Source organism: Mastomys coucha, unplaced genomic scaffold (assembly GCF_008632895.1).
Source record: "Mastomys coucha isolate ucsf_1 unplaced genomic scaffold, UCSF_Mcou_1 pScaffold5, whole genome shotgun sequence".
Lineage (NCBI taxonomy): Eukaryota > Metazoa > Chordata > Mammalia > Rodentia > Muridae > Mastomys > Mastomys coucha.
The window spans coordinates 53,083,417-53,099,787 of NW_022196911.1; the positions used below are offsets into that span (position 1 = coordinate 53,083,417).

At 45.3% G+C, this 16,371-nt stretch overlaps 1 protein-coding gene across 4 annotated transcripts in view; it reads left to right on the top strand.

The window, feature by feature from the left end:
• Positions 1-16,371, top strand: part of Larp1 (La ribonucleoprotein 1, translational regulator) — a 51,891-nt gene that overhangs the window by 21,614 nt on the left and 13,906 nt on the right. For 3 of the 4 annotated variants that reach the window (XM_031355068.1, XM_031355071.1, XM_031355070.1), the window contains exons 2-10: positions 6,692-6,753; positions 6,983-7,048; positions 8,044-8,218; positions 8,788-8,916; positions 8,994-9,200; positions 9,300-9,462; positions 10,628-10,772; positions 14,847-15,021; positions 15,129-15,298. In XM_031355068.1, coding sequence (XP_031210928.1) covers positions 6,692-6,753; positions 6,983-7,048; positions 8,044-8,218; positions 8,788-8,916; positions 8,994-9,200; positions 9,300-9,462; positions 10,628-10,772; positions 14,847-15,021; positions 15,129-15,298 — 1,292 coding nt within the window. The remainder of the gene's footprint in view (positions 1-6,691; positions 6,754-6,982; positions 7,049-8,043; positions 8,219-8,787; positions 8,917-8,993; positions 9,201-9,299; positions 9,463-10,627; positions 10,773-14,846; positions 15,022-15,128; positions 15,299-16,371) is intronic. The other variant, XM_031355069.1, reaches the window with a different exon arrangement.

Below are 16,371 nucleotides of genomic sequence, written 5' to 3' on the forward strand. Positions count from 1 at the left end.
AAAAAGTCATTTCTTGGAGAGTCAGAACAGAAGCCTCTCCTATCTGTCAACTGCTTGAGATTTAGGGCAATAGAAATGAGCTTCAGTTGGTTCACACATGCAGAGGCTGAAGCAGGGAGAATTGACATCAACCTGGGCTTCCCCTCCCCCTTGTTTTTTATAATATGTATGAGAGTTTTGCCTATATGTATGTATGTGCCACACCATGCAATTTTTTGTTTAATTATTTTTCGAGACAGATTTTTCCCGTATAGTCTTGACTCTTCCTGAACTCACTTTGTAGATCAGACCGTCCTCAGAGAGATCCCTTATGTCTATAATCCTAAGTGCCGGGATTAAAGTGGGTTGCTACCACCAGACTGCAGTCATTGATCTCTTCAGCCCCCACCTAGATTTCTTAGACCCTGTTTCAAAGATTAAAAAAAAAGTTTGTAGTACTCTAAGCTGTTGGTCATCACCAAACTAGGGTAGCATCATCCTGGGGATGGTGGAATCCAGCTTGCAGCAGAAACTGTGAAACAGGATGGGGCTTGGAACTTAGGAAGCCACAGGAATATAGCTCATGGAAGTGTTTTAGGTAAGGATAGTGATGCCATGCCTTTGTCTTTCATCCCAGAAGTCATGAAGTGGATCTCTGACCACTTCAGACCAATTCACTTCAGTGAATTACAGACCAGCCAGGACTATATAGTAAGACCCTGTCTTCTCCCACTCCCCATGTCCGCCCCAAAAGGAATGAAATTTAACAGGTGACACTCATCTGTAATTCTAGCAATTGGGAGATGAAGGCAGAAGAGTGAGAATTCAGGCCAGCCTGAGCTACTTGAACCAGTATCTCAAAGATCCTTCCTCCTATAAACAATGACTTAATCAACACATGTAATTTTGCAGTTTGCTCCTGCAACAATAAGCCAGTGTTAGGACAAGAACACTGCAGGCTTGGTGGTGATGTATAGTACACACTAAAGCCTATGGCTTGGGAGTTTGTTGGGCTGTTTCACCTACTGCACACTTACCCATAACTGGCCCTGGGCGCTTAGATTGTTGTGAGAGGCAAGCTGTGTGGCCTGGCTGCATGGTTGTAGTGTGACGGGGCCCTTAACTGTATCCCAGAGAGTTGAGAAGTAATCATATTTGGTCAAGGGGCCCTTAACTGTATCCCAGAGAGTTGAGAAGTAATCATATTTGGTCAGTATTTACAGCGATCTTTTGACACAGACTGTAATCCTGGATGCTGGGGACTTCCATTTGTAGTGTCTTCAGCAGTTCTGCTCTAAGACCCATGGCCTGCTTGTGAGGCAGAATGTGCTGGGCAGAGACTACTTGAGTTTTAGTCCCACCTCTGCTACCTGCTAGTTGAGTGAGCTTCTTTGAGCCTTGGTTTCCTTGTCAGTTAACTGCCATCATAATGATACCCACTTTCTTGAGTTTGATACTTGTTGGATGTATGAGCTGGTGATGATAAAGGTCCATCCCACCCGAGGAAGATGTTTTCAGATGTAGGCACTTCAGGTGTCAGTGGGCCCTTGGAATCCCCAGCACCACAGGCTGAGGTAGAACCTGGTCTAGAATTGCTTTCTAGAGTGTATCTTTCTATGGGCAGTGGTGGAGGAAGGGACTTCTGAAGAGACTGTACTGAGAATTTATTGTGGTGAAGGATCGGCCATTTTGCTTTAGCATATATTCTCTGTGAAGGAAGTCTCTTTGTTTGCTGGGAACTAGAAGGTAGCTGGTAGCATCCTTTGGTAGGAAATCAGTGGTTTCTCATTAGAAGATACTTAGTCTTTGCATAAGTCAGTGTGTAGCTGAAGGTGGTAGTTGCTGATTTGACTAGAGTCCAGTGTGCTCTTCAGAAAAGGCCAATCAGGGAGCTGGGTTTCAGCCTTTTATCATTAATCAGCTCTTGGGTAGGACTTCAGGGACTGGTACCAGCTGTTGGGGTGGCCATAGCCACCATTGGGCTGCATGGTCTCTGTTTGGGCAGGTGGAGTGGGAACACTGAATGTGTGGGTCACCACAAGCTAAAGATAATCTCTTGGGCTTGGCTGGACTGGCAAACATCATGTGACTGCTTTCTGGCCAGCCCTCTGCCCAAGGGCTGATGCATTATACCACAAGCTGGATATTGGCCCAGCTTCTTTTCTGCAGGGTTTCAAGACAGTTTGACCTTCTGAAGCCCACCTCCTCCTGCCCACAGCCCCTCCTGTGTTTTATCTGCAGATCTGGGGACTGGATGGGAGAGACAGGGTAGAGGAAGTCCTCTAAGAAGCGGCAGCCAAAGCTACAGAGAGCTCATATAAGGGATGGAAGCTAATTGGATATTATTTTGCCCTGTAGAGAAACCTCCTGTTGGTAGTTGCTTAGGTTTGTAGGGATGGGACAAAGACAGATTTGTCCGTCTTTAGGTTTTGACTCTACCCAGGCTGACTTGGGAGGGAGAGGCATGGGTGTGTCACCCTCCCTTCCTATAGCTTTACTACCTTTCCATGGTCAGACGTCTGGGCTGGGGTAAGGCAGAGAACCTTGTGCTCTAGTCCAAGATTTGGCTGAGGAGCCTTTTTGGGGCCAAGTCTGTGGTGGAGGATCTGGGGGAGACTAGGGGGTGATCAAGGCTATCACCATTTGACCTTCGTGGTCCCTAGCTTCATTGCCACCATTTCATGGTGGATAAGGCATAACCTTTAGAACACACACTCCAGATCCTGTCCTGCTGCTTGACAGCCCTGACCTTGACAAACACTTTTAGCGTATGTTTTGATTTTCTTGATAATGGGACCAGTGAAAGGAACTCATTTGACTTTAAGGATTGTGAGATCTGTGTCATACTTAACTGTAGCTAGGCACATAAGGACCTCACACCCTGCTTGGGATGAAGTTTTAGCCTTTTTTTGTCCTTTCTCTTATACCTATACATAGAGCATCAGCTTTTAGTGTAGCTAAGGAAGATGGAGTTGCCAGGATGGCTGGCAGTGCTCTCACAATCATGCATCTGCCAGAATTGGTGCCTAGCCTCGGGGCCTCTGAGAGCCAGTAATGTCTAGGCTGCTTGCTCTGTCCACTACCCCTTCAAACCCCACCCCTCACCCTCCCAGGCTCAAACTAAAGGCCAGAGGTTTGCAGGACCTCACAAGAGTTTAGTGAGGCCAGGCCCAGAGCTAGTCATTGTGCTCCCTGTTGTGGGAACAGCCTGGTCCCTGCACTCATCAGGAACCCTGTTGTCTAGAGGGGTCACTGGGTAGTTAACATGTCCTGAGAGTACCTAGTAGAGGGTCTTGGCTTCACTCATGTTCTGGAGGTCTCTCAAAAGGACATTGATTTTGGCTAGGTAAGGAGGCACGGCTGGAGGTAGGGGTGGGGCTATAGCTGGCTGGCTGGATTTCTGAGTTCAAGGCCAGCCTGGTCTACAGAGTGAGTTCCAGGACAGCCAGGACTATACAGAAAAACCCTGTCTTGAAAAAGCGCGCCCCCCCAAAAAAAAAGAAGAAGAAGAAGAAGCAGGTATTTGTTTTTTGAGCCTCCATGTGGGTGTTGGGAATTGAACTTGGGTTCTGGAAGAGCAACTGGTGCTCTTAATCACTTGAGTCATCTCTCTAACTCCTTACTGCACACATATGGAGGTTAATTGCAGGAATCAGTTCTCTTCTTCAATCATATGGGTCAGAGGTGGTGTATACCTTTAATCCCAGCACCCAGGAGGCAGCCACAAGGTGGATCTCTGAGTTCAAGGCCAGTCTGATCTAGGGCTGCACAGAGGAAGAAAAGCTAAATAAAACAAAAACGTGGGTTTTGGGGGTTGAACTGAGGTGTCAGATGTGATGAGCACCTTTACCCACTGAGCCATTTGACTGGCCAGGCCTGTATGCTTTTTGTTTAACAAACTTAGTCCTTGGCTGCACCTGGTCCTCTGAGACAGAAGCTAAGTTCATCATCTTCTAGGTTCCTGGTAGCCTCTAATCTTCATGGAAGAGGAATCCATCCTAGAGCCTGGGCCTGCCGTTCCACACTGACCCTATAAGCCCAGACTGGGATATCTGATTGGAAAAAACAGAGAAGGGCCCTAAATTACAGTAAGAAGAGACAGTGAGGAGAGACTTATGCATGTCCAGTAAGAGGGCACCTTTTTCTACTGCCAGTGGATATCTGGGAACCCATGGAGTTTCTTGCAAGAGATTGAAGCCTTGTAGTTCCTAGCTATTTCTAGAAAATCCTTTCCATGTATAGCTGGAGTCCCCTGCCTGCAAACAGTGGGGTTAGAACAGTTTTCTTACATAAGTGACAGTGAGCTTGGCGTGGGTGACTGGTGGCAAGTAACTTTTAGAGGGCTTACTTGGCTTGGTGCAGGATGGACATTAGGGTCCTGCTGCCTTGGAGGTAGTCTGAGGCTCTAAAAAGGAGCAGGAAAAAAAAAACAGGACACCATCGTTCCTCATGGTAGAGAGCCCTCTGGGATGGAACTTTCTAACAAACTCTACATAGGACTGATACAAGACAGTGTGGCCCAGACAGGACACTCTCCACTCTCTTCAGGTGGATGCCCAGATAGGAATAAGCAGGCAGGCTCCTCTAGGCTTTCTCTCTGTACTGGAGACAGAACTTGCAGTCCATGACTATGTTCTGCTGAGATCTCAGGGTGATCCCACTCAGTAGTATTCAGTTTTGAGAGTTTTTATAAGAAATACGCTGGCCAATGGAGTATACATCTGGAATTTCCAGCACTTGGTAGGCTGTGGCAGGGGAATTGGCTGGAATGTTGAGGCTGCTTTGGGCTACAGACAAGACCCTTCCTTAAAAATTTTTGAGAAAATAGCTTTAAAAGGCTTTATTACATTTGTTTATTTATTTATTGGGGGCCAGTAAGGGGAGCACCATGGCATGCCTGTGGAAATCAGAGGACCACGTTTGAAAGTTGATTCTCCATTTCCTGGTGAGGTATATTTGCCTAGATCAAGAAACTTGAAAAGACCAGTGTCTGGAAACTTTTGCCCTCTTTTTCAGAGATGATTTTCAGTATACGTTACTTCCAGTCATGGAGTTCCTGTTGTAAACTTTGTCACTAGCCCTGGAGCTTATCTCCTGCTAGCATGTATCAATGCTGTTGAGTACATGAAGAAATGACTCCAGTTATAGCTCAGGTGGACACTAATCTGGCCCTGGGCTGAATTGGATGAAGATCTTTTTATTTATTTTTTTTTTTCTAAGATGGTCTCTATGTATCCCTGGCTGTCTTGGAACTTGCTTTGTAGATTGAGCTGCCCTTAAATTTCCAGAGATCCTTTGTCTCTGCCACCTGAGTGCTGACATTAAAGGTATCTACCACCACACCTGGCTCAGGTGAAGATCTTTATTTAGACCAGTCAAGGAACCTACTAGATGTTCCGAGTCTTATCTGGGTCAACATGGGGTCAAAGGACAGTGGTTTTCTTGCAACTGAGATTTTCTAGTTTTCTGTTGCTCAGTGCTGGAGGGTGCTGTGGGCTGGGCTCAACAACTCCAGCTAGCTATCAGAAGGCATATGTCTACCATTAGGGAGCAGTGGCTCCAGTAACTGGCCAGAAACCAGGAGTGCACAGGCTTCACAGTTAGGAGGAATTGGGCAAGGGCACTTTCTTTTCATTAAAGGACATGGTCTGATGAAAAACCTTCTCGTGAGGCAAGGCAGACAGAGTTCTGTGCTTGGAGACTGGGGCAGTTCCTGACCTGGCATGGCAGAGGAAGGAAGTGAGAGCTAAAGTAGGTGAGCAGAATCTCAGGATGTATTTCTTCCTGTGGATCTCTATAGAGGAGGGAGGGGCAAGACACCCTTGGTTTTCAGAACCTTATCCAGAACAAACTAACCAGAGCCACTTCTTTTAGAAAAGACTTGCACACTGTGTTCCTTAAAAGCCATCTACCTCTTTTGGATGCGTGACTGTATACATGCTCTTATGTTTTATAGAAAACAGATGAAGTCATCTTCCATTGTGTCCGTCTTCACATAATCAAAGATCGTTGTATTCTAATGGCTAGTGTGAAAGTAGATGGATTTAAATTTGGTGATTTCAGTACTGTTGGAGCTGTGTATAGATAGCTCTTGTCTCACTTATATTAGTGGGGTTAAATTTAAAAGATGAAACTGGCCAGGTATGGTGGCATGCTTGGGAGGCAAAGTATGTGTTGTGGGGAGATCTCTGTGAGTCCAGCAGTTTGATCTGCATGACAAATTCCTCCAAGCTAGTCAGGGCTGCACTGTGAAATACTACCCCAAAAGATGGAACTTTAGAGTCAAATTGGAGTATATCTTTTCTCTAGGAACAGAGAAAGTAGTACTTGCTTTAACTACATGTCAGTGAGGATAAAGCAGGCCTTGGTATGGCCTGGACTTGTCTGTTTACATATCTTTAGCTTCCTTTTCTTTGGGCTTGCAGAAGTATATAGAAGGTTCAACTTCCTTTCCTTATAGATTTTGGAGCGCTGAATTACAGTGTAGATTTAGTTATGGGCCTTGAGCCTCAGTTGGTATCTTGTAAAAAATACAGACTTAAAAGCTAAGGGTTTTCCCACCTCAGAGTTGGGCATCTTAGTGACTGGGCTGTCAGCTCATATTGTTGCCCTGTCTGCTGTGGCTCCTCTGGGAACCTGTAGGTGCACAGTAGGGTGGGCATGGTAGTGACATAGGCTCTGAACAGCTGATTCTTTCTCCTTGTTCTCACAGAACCTTCTGCTCCAGCCAAGGTGGTGAGGGCAGCTGCTCCTAAACAGCGTAAGGGCAGCAAGGTAAGGATGGGGGAGTGTCTCCTGTGCCTGTGGGTGATTCTTGTTCTTGTTCTAGTAAGCACTTCTGGCCCTTCTGTAAAGGGCATGGAAGCCTTTTATGGGTGCCAGTACATGGTGTCTGAGTGTACACACTGATGTGGCCCCAATCTCTAAAAGGAACCAGAGCTTGGGTGTGAAGTGAACTGACAGGCAGAGTAACCCTGAGGCCTTCATAGACTATACCTTGCAGGTTGGTGACTTTGGAGATGCAGTCAACTGGCCTACACCTGGAGAGATAGCCCACAAAAGTGTTCAGGTGAGTGTGTGTGTGTGTGGGGGGGGGTTTGGCAGGTTCAGGTACTCTTTATACAAACTCAGTTTTTGTCCAAGAGCCATAAACCTCACCTTTTTTGATTTTTGAAAAGGAATAAGTCAGTGGGCACAACAGTATACTTCTGAAGTCCCAGCTACTCAAAAGAAGGATAAAGGATGACTGCACTCATTCCAAGAGTTCAAGGCCATCCTGTATAACATAGGACACCAATTCCCTTCAGTTCTGAACAAACAAATGAAAACTAGTTACGTAAGATGGATGGAAATGAAAAAATTAGGAATTACCATCCTATGAGCCTTTGCCTGGTTTCAGTGGTGCCAAGCACTATTCTTTTTTGCTTTCCAGTGGTGACTCAGTGGATTTAGGAAACAGCTTGTGTTACAGTTTTCCAAAGCCCATATTTTTCCATTACTGTGTCAACTTTTAATTTTTTTTTAAAGGTTTATTTATTATGTGTAAGTACACTGTAGCTGTCTTCAGACACACCAGAAGAGGGCGTCAGATCTTATTACAGATGGTTGTGAGCCACCATGTGGGTGCTGGGATTTGAACTCAGGACCTTCGGAAGAGCAGTCAGTGCTTTCAACCACTGAGCCATCTCACCATCCAGCCCACCAACTTTTTCTATGAGTAATTGAAAAAAGAGGTATTAGTTGAGGCACTGACTCCAGTTTGGGGAAGTGTATTTAGCTTCCCTACACCCTAACAGAAGAGACTCTTGATTAGTTCTGTTCCTCTCAGCATTTTTGTTCTGAGCTAGTAGGTCCCTTGTGGTACAGGTGGTACAGACAGGCCAACATCTTTTCCATCCCACAGATTTGGGTAGCTAGAGAAATCAGTTGTTCCTCCTTGATGGCTGGTATGGTCATGTCTTATAGTGGTATTGTCTGAGTATGAAAGCTAAGCCTAAAGGGATACCTAGTGTAGCCTGCCCTCGTACCTTCCCAGTGACTGCCATGTGTCCTTGCCTCCTGTAGCCACAGTCCCACAAGCCTCAGCCTGCCCGTAAGCTGCCACCCAAGAAGGACATGAAGGAGCAGGAGAAAGGAGATGGAAGTGATAGTAAGGAGAGCCCTAAAACAAAGTCAGATGAATCGGGGGAGGAAAAGAATGGGGATGAGGACTGCCAGCGAGGCGGGCAGAAGAAGAAAGGTAAGTGGCTTGGGCAAGACCTGGGAAGCGTGCCTTTCAGAACTTTGAAATGACATAAGTCTGAGCTGTTGGAGGATCTGCAGGCCAGGTGCAGCTGTGTGCTCAGCCTTAGTGCATCTTCTCTTAAACAGGCTTTTATATTGTTCTGTTTCAATAATACAGGCCTCACTGATTTCTCTCATAGACCTATTCTGTGTCTGCAGCTAGGCTTGAAGTAGCAACTCTTAACTCATTGAGCACATCAGCCTTTCTCCATCCAAGATGGTTCCCTGGTTCCTGTTCACTCCACCTAGAATGGCCCCGCTAGTTGTTACAGGCAGTGATGTAGCACATGTATGAAGGGAGCCTGGAAAGTTAGTTTTTGTTCAGAGTTCCAGAAAGTGAGTCTTAGACCAAGAACCGCTGGCCTCCTTATTTTAGAGATTTAAACAACAAAAAAGAGGTCTGGTGTTTAGAAAGGATGTGCCTATGTACCAGATGGGTAGTTGAGCCAGAATTTTGGGGGAAAGGAAAAAGCCATGTCTGAGGGGCCCGCCATGCCTCCCTGACATGCTTATGCTGTCCTTCAGGGAACAAACACAAGTGGGTTCCATTGCAAATAGACATGAAGCCTGAAGTACCCAGAGAGAAATTGGCCTCCCGTCCCACTCGCCCACAGGAACCAAGACATACACCTGCTATCCGAGGGGAGATCAAAGGTATGCACTGTCTGCTATGGAGGGTCTGGGTGAGGAGAATACTCTCAGGAATTACCTTGTGTTCCTTCTTACTATAGGGTCTGAACCTGCCACCTACATGCCTGTATCTGTGGCCCCACCCACCCCAGCCTGGCAACCAGAGACCAAACCGGAGCCTGCCTGGCATGACCAGGATGAGACATCGAGTGTGAAGAGTGATGGGGCTGGTGGGGCTCGGGCTTCCTTCCGTGGCCGTGGACGGGGGCGTGGTCGTGGACGGGGCCGTGGACGGGGTGGCACTCGAAGTACGTGAGGCCCCTTTGGGCTCCGGGATGTCCAAGGGAGTGCGGCATGGGTAGTAGGCAAGATTCTTCTCTCTCTAATGATGCCCGTGTCTCCTGTAGCCCACTTTGACTACCAGTTTGGCTACCGAAAGTTTGATGGTACAGAGGGGCCCCGCACCCCCAAGTATATGAACAACATCACTTACTACTTTGACAATGTCAGCAGCACTGAGATTTACAGTGTGGACCAGGAGCTGCTCAAGGATTATATCAAGCGCCAGATGTGAGTGTGTAAGCTTTTCTGGGGCCATGCTGGAATGGGGCCCAGAGCAGGGTCTAATGCATGACCATTATTATAGCCCTGTTGAAGCTGTGAAAGATGGCTTTCTCTACTTTCACAGAATTCTGTTCACTACAGACTAAAACATTTACGTTAACAAAAGTAGAGACTACCACTAACAGGCAAGCAGCCTGGCTCCCTTCTGTGTTCCCATGATCATGAAGCAGCTTGGTGGATGCTGTCAAGTATCTCCTTTAGTCATCACTGTAGACAGGCTCTTCCAAGTGTTTGTAGGCCTTATTCTTATCTCATCCTATGACTTTTGCATGCCAGACTTAGATGAGTTGGATCTCCTGTTGTCCCTATTTTATAGAGGAACAAGCAGGCCAGTAACTCATCCAAAGTCACAACTAGTAAGTCACAAAGCACAGGGTTAATGCTGTTTCTGTCTGGCTATTTATTTTTTGCTCTTACTCATACTAAAGTGCTCACAGAACCCATATAAGGAAACGGGTAGAGTAGTTAGAGGGTTAGTGTTTGAGTAGCAGAGTAGTGTTGTAACTGGGTTCCAAAGAAGGATTAGTTTGTTGGGCTTACCTGTGATAGCTGAAAAACAGGGTGATTTGACTCAAAGTAGCAGTACATCATTTCTTTTCAATCTTTTTTTTTTTTTTTTCCGAGACAGGGTTTCTCTGTGTAGCCCTGGCTGTCCTGGAACTCACTCTGTAGACCAGGCTGGCCTCGAACTCAGAAATCCACCTGCCTCTGCCTCCCAAGTGCTGGGAGGCGTGTGCCACCACTGCCCAGTGGAACTCTTTTCAGCCTTTAAGCCAGAGGTTCCCAAACTTCCTAATGCTAGGACTCCTGGTGTTGTGGTGACCTGGTATTGTAGTAGCCAGTTATTCTTGTTGCTGCTTTATAACTGTAGATTTGCTAGTTATGAATCATAGTGTAAATATATATGTTCTCCAGTGGTCTTAGCTGACCCCTGTGTAAGGGATACACATACACACACACACCCTAGGGTGTTAAAATCCACTGATTGAAAAACAGCTGCCTTAAGCTGTACAGCAGAAGAGTGAAGTCAGGGTTATGAGGTTGCTGGGTTGGATAGGGAGAAGGGAAGACCCATAGCCCCTCAGTGATGCCTTTTTTTCCCTCCACATAGTGAATATTACTTCAGCGTGGACAATTTAGAGCGAGACTTCTTCCTGAGACGGAAAATGGATGCTGATGGCTTCCTTCCCATCACCCTTATTGCTTCCTTTCACCGTGTACAGGCCCTAACCACTGACATTTCACTCATCTTTGCGGTATGTCTCTTCCTTGGGGTGATGGTGGGAAAATAAGATCCTCACTGTGAGTCCTGAGTTGATGGGTACTCTGACAGAGTTCCCACTAACTGCTTCTACTGAGTCCCAAGGTCTACGATGTTACAAACGACAAGCACCTCACCAGGTTCAGCAAGCGTTAGCTACAGCCAGTCTGCCTGTGTACCCTTCGTCTGCTTTTCCTCATTCCTCTAGGTCTTCCTAGAGAATCTGGCCTTTCAGTAGCTACAACATCATTATCACTTCTACAAATAGAACAGGTCTATAACATCATCAGATACCCAGTTTCAGATTCTCCCCAACTGCTGCCAAACATTGTTAAAAATGGTTTGTAAAGGTTAGAGTCCAGATCAGGTCTGTGTGTTGTCTTGTATTTCTGTCTACCCTTTTATTCTTCCTTATTATTTATTTGTCTGTATATATGTGTATCCTATATGTGCCTGCATGTCTCAAAGGACAAGAGGTATCATCTCATACTTCTTGAGTTTGGATAACTTAAAGGCATAATGAGATTCACGGCTTTGTAAATGGCTTGTGTCTTCTTTGGGGTAGTATATGACATCTATCTCCTGAGATAAAAACTATGGCAGTTATTATAGGACAATTTTCTTAGGGCTTGCAAAATAGTGATACTCTAATCCTTTCAGTCAACCTTCGCTTAATTTTTGAAGAGAGTTTGGTTAACAAGAGGTAAATGAGGTAGGAAGGACAGGTTTGTGGGTTTGACCCTGTTCACTCTCTGAACAGTTTATTAAACTCTGAGGTGGTTCCCTAAATCCTTCAAAGGTAATGATTTCAATACTTTTTCTTTAGCATTGTATGTTATAAGAAATAGAGATTGCTCTGTATCCTTTTTCTTTTTTTTCTTTTTTCTTTTATTATTTATTTATTTATTATATGTAAGTACACTGTAACTGTCTTCAGACACTCCAGAAGAGGGCATCAGATCTCATTACAGATGATTGTGAGCCACCATGTGGTTGCTGGGATTTGAACTCAGGACCTTTGGAAGAGCAGTCAGTGCTCTTAACCGCTGAGCCATCTCTCCAGCCCCCTTTTTCATTTCATTATTGGATCACACTTTGCTTTGCACCCTGCTCTAGAAACATTAATTCCTCTTCTGAGGAACTGGTTTGCTATTCCTACTTACTTGGTTATTGTTTCTAGGTTTGGGAAAACACAATAGGAGATGACAATTTTCCTTTTTTTTTAAAAGAGACAGTTTCTAATCCTAGCACTTGGGAGGCAGAAGCAGATGGATTTCTGAGTTCAATGCCAGCCTGGTCTACAGAGTGAGTTCCAGGACAGACAGAGCTATACAGAGGAGCCCTGTCTTGAAAAACCAAAAGGGTGGGGAGAGGGGGAGGGAGAGAGAAAGAGTGAGTTTCTCTTTGAAGTCCTAGTTGTTCTGGAACTTGTAGATCAGCTTGGCCTGGAACACTTAGAATCCCACCTACCTGTTTCTGCCTTTCAAATTGCCATCATTCCCCCCACTTAAATTCCATGTTCCAACTTGCCAATTCAGTTGTTTTAATCCATAATGTGTGTGTGTATGTATATGTGTGTGTGTGTATATATATATATTTTTTTTTTTTTGGTTTTTTTGAGACAGGGTTTCTCTGTACAGCTCTGGCTGTCCTGGAACTCACTCTGTAGACCAGGCTGGCCTCGAACTCAGAAATCCACCTGCCTCTGCCTCCCAAGTGCTGGGATTAAAGGCGTGTGCCACCACTGCCCGGCAAATATTTGGTTTTAAAGTCTCTACATGGTATATAAGTATTAAAACTGTCATTTTGGGAGGAGGCAGTACCCTCTTAGAGACAAAAGGGAGGGGCAACATTGGGATGTAAATAAATAAAATAAATAATCTTTAAAAATCTGTCATTTTAGCCGGGCGGTGGTGGCGCACGCCTTTAATCCCAGCACTTGGGAGGCAGAGGCAGGTGGATTTCTGAGTTCGAGGCCAGCCTGGTCTACAGAGTGAGTTCCAGGACAGCCAGAGCTGTACAGAGAAACCCTGTCTCGAAAAAACAAAACAAACAAAAATCTGTCATTTTTACCTCTTGTAGATTCACTTCAGGTAGTCTGTAACCTTTTTTTGAATTTATTTATTTACACACACACACACACACACACAGAGTTTTTGTTTGAGACAGGATTTTTCTGTTAGCCCTGTTTCTCCTGGAATTAGCTGTGTAGACCAGACTGGCCTTGAAGTCACATATATATATCCCCTGCCTCTGCCTCCTGAGTACTGGGATTATAGGTATATACTAACACTGTCCAGTAGCACAGATAAATTCTTATTGGTTCTCCATTGGCCTATATTCATCTCCTTTTCTTGGTAAATACAGTGATCCATCACACAGGTATTTTACCACTTTTATTGTTTCATTTTATGTATCTGGGAGCTAGCTGCAAAGTGATGTGTAAAATAGACGCATGCTCCTATTCTTCTTTTAAGTTGAACAGTATACCATCCATGGAGTTTCCACCATTTAGAATCATGGTTATTTCCAGTCCTTTACAAGTAAGGGGGCAGGTTGTTGTGGGTGTGGGCGAGGGAGGGGGAAAGAAAGGGACAAGGGTGTCTGTATATACGTCTGTTAACTATATGTAGGCAGTGCCTGCAGAGGCCAGAAGAGGGCAGTGAATTTCTCCTGGGACTGGAGTTACAGATGGTGTGTGCAGTCATGTGGGTTCTGTAAATGGAACTTGAATCTACTGAAAGAGCAATTCTCTTAACCGCTTCCAGTTTTTACTAATATGCCAAAAACATATGTCTATAGCAGATGGCCTTGTGTATTTAGTTTTCTATTGGCAAAGATTTCTAGAAAGTAGGGTTGCTGATCCAAAGGTGAAACTGCATGACCTTTTCTAGATGTAAATCTTCTGCACTCCCACCTGCAGTATCTCTCTGTTCCTCTTCCCTTGGCCATAAAGACAGAGTTACCACATGTTGAGCTTTCCCTTCTTTCTCTTAAAAGATTTCAGAGCTTACATAGAAAATCTTTAAGCTGGGTGTGATGGTGCTTATATTTATTTCCAGTACTTGAGAAGCAAAGGTTAGCAAATCTCTTGAGTTTGATGTCACATTGGTCTACAAAGTGAGTTCCGAAACAGCCAGGACTACACGGGGAAACACTGTCTTGAAGGAAGAGGGGGTGGGATGGACTGTAAATCTAATCTTTACTCTTGTATCGAGAGATAACAACCCATAATAATTTAGCTGTGACTTTTAACAACAGTTGTATTATACAAATATGTTTTTTTTGTTTTTGTTTTGTTTTGTTTTGTTTTATGAGTACACTGTAGCTATACAGATGGCCGTGACCTATCGTGTGTGGCTGCTGTTGATCTCAGGACCTCTGCCGGCCCCACTCGCTCCGGCCAGCTCACTTGGGCCCCACTGGCTTCAGTCCCACTTGCTCCGGTGTAATTTACTGCAGCTGTCTTCAGACGCACCAGAAGATATCCGATCTCATTACGGGTGGTTGTGAGCCACCATGTGGTTGCTGGGATTTGAACTCAGGACCTTCAGAAGAGCAGTCAGTGCTCTTACCCGCTGAGCCATCTCGCCAGCCCACAAATATGTTTTTCTTAAAATTCAAACCAATGGAGCTATTTTTTTGTTGTTGTTGGTTTGTTGTTGTTGGGTTTTTGTTTTGTTTTTTGTTTTTTGTTTTTGTTTTGTTTTTTTGAGCTGTTTTTTTAACTTAGCCTATATCTTATACCTGTCTTGTGGTTTAAATTGCCAGAATGATGGCAGGTGCTTTTCCTATTACAGTTACTGTCACTACAAAACAGCCTTTTGCCTAAATCTTGGACATTTTTATATAAGTGTTCTCTAGATGTCTGGAAGTTGTCTTGTAAGCTTATTGAGTAATTTTGGTTTTCATGATTGTATCTTTTATGTTTCTGTCAGTCAGGGAAGATGTGACCAGATATTTACTACTATTTGTTGGGTATTTAAGGACCTGATTGTCTCCAGACCTCTGGCTACCCTAAGTGGTCCTCTTCATTTCTTTTCTTCCTTTCCTTCCTCCTCCTCTGCAGGCTCTAAAGGACAGCAAGGTGGTAGAGATGGTTGAGGAGAATGTCCGCAGGAGGGAAGAACCTGAGAAATGGCCACTGCCTGGGCCCCCAATAGTGGATTATTCACAAACTGATTTCTCTCAGCTTCTCAACTGCCCAGAGTTTGTTCCCCGCCAGCACTACCAGAAGGAGACTGGTAGGTGTCCCAGTGGTGGCTGGATGTCTTATCCTCCAGTATACAGTCACCTCATGACTGCCATGGAGAGGATTAGGGTGATGAGGCCCCACTTTTTCTCCCTTCAGAGTCAGCACCTGGCTCTCCCCGTGCAGTCACCCCAGTGTCAACCAAAACAGAGGAGGTCAGCAACCTGAAGACACTTCCCAAGGGCCTGTCTGCCAGCCTCCCTGATCTGGATTCCGAGAGCTGGATTGAAGTGAAGAAAAGGCCCCGGCCCTCCCCAGCACGCCCCAAGGTAGGTGAGACATGGCTTAGTCCTGAGGTCTGAGCTGAAAACCTAAATGGTCCTGGTTTTCTGGAGTAAGAATACTGATGTAGTCTGTTTCTATTCCTTGGGAACCATTCTCAGGATACCCAATTCATTTCGTGTGTGGCTTTTCCACAGGATAAGGCCATGAGGCTATGACTTAAGTCTCTTGCTTTGTAGTTGTTTGATTTTTTTAGGCCTCCCCCCCACCCCCGACTCGGCAGTGGAGAGGGGTGCAAGTTTCCTGTAGTGGTGGCGGGTGACTTTGGGAGGTTGGTGATTATAGCAAGGGTCAGTTTCTGTCTTAAGATGAAGAAGGTCAGAGAGAGTCAAATTGCCCTAGAATGTGGGAGGGAGTGTGTGTGTGTTGACTACTGGTAGGATCACTACTCTTGAGGTTCTTTGTAAAAAGTAAAATCACTGGCTCCTTTCTGGGTACCACATAAATTTCTTCTACCTCTGTAACCTCAGCTCCTCCTCAGAGACCTGTGGTCTAGGCCTCAGAGCTGACCTTTGTGCTTGTGTTCTCTAAAACTCTGTACTTCTATATGTGTTTTACCACCATGACTGGATCTCCCATCTCCTTTCCTTCCTGTATCTGCTCATTCCCAGAACATGTTCACTGTTTTTGGCCTCAGCCAAGAGAAATGTGAGATAAGCACCTTCCAAGGCCCAGGTGTGCAATTACACAAGCTCTGGAAAGATGAGAGGGAGACAGGGGTAGCCCCATTCCTCTTGTATGGTGTATCTTGAACCCTAAAATAAATAGTTTGACATTTCAGTAGGATATGACTGGTCCATCACAGAAGTGCCTCTTGGATGTATTATACTGTCCGAGAGACACACTTCTCCAGGTGTCAGGCATATTTGGTGTGTCACCACTAAAATGTTTCAAAAACAAGTGAAAGGCTTTTGGAACATGCTATCTTTTTGCCTAGGCTACTCTGTGCTGCGGACCGGGATTTCTTACGGGGTCCCTTGTTCCGCGGGACTAGGAGTTCTGGCCAGGTGGGCACGGGATTCGGCTTTTGACAAACAGACTACACACGAGTGGTGTAAGA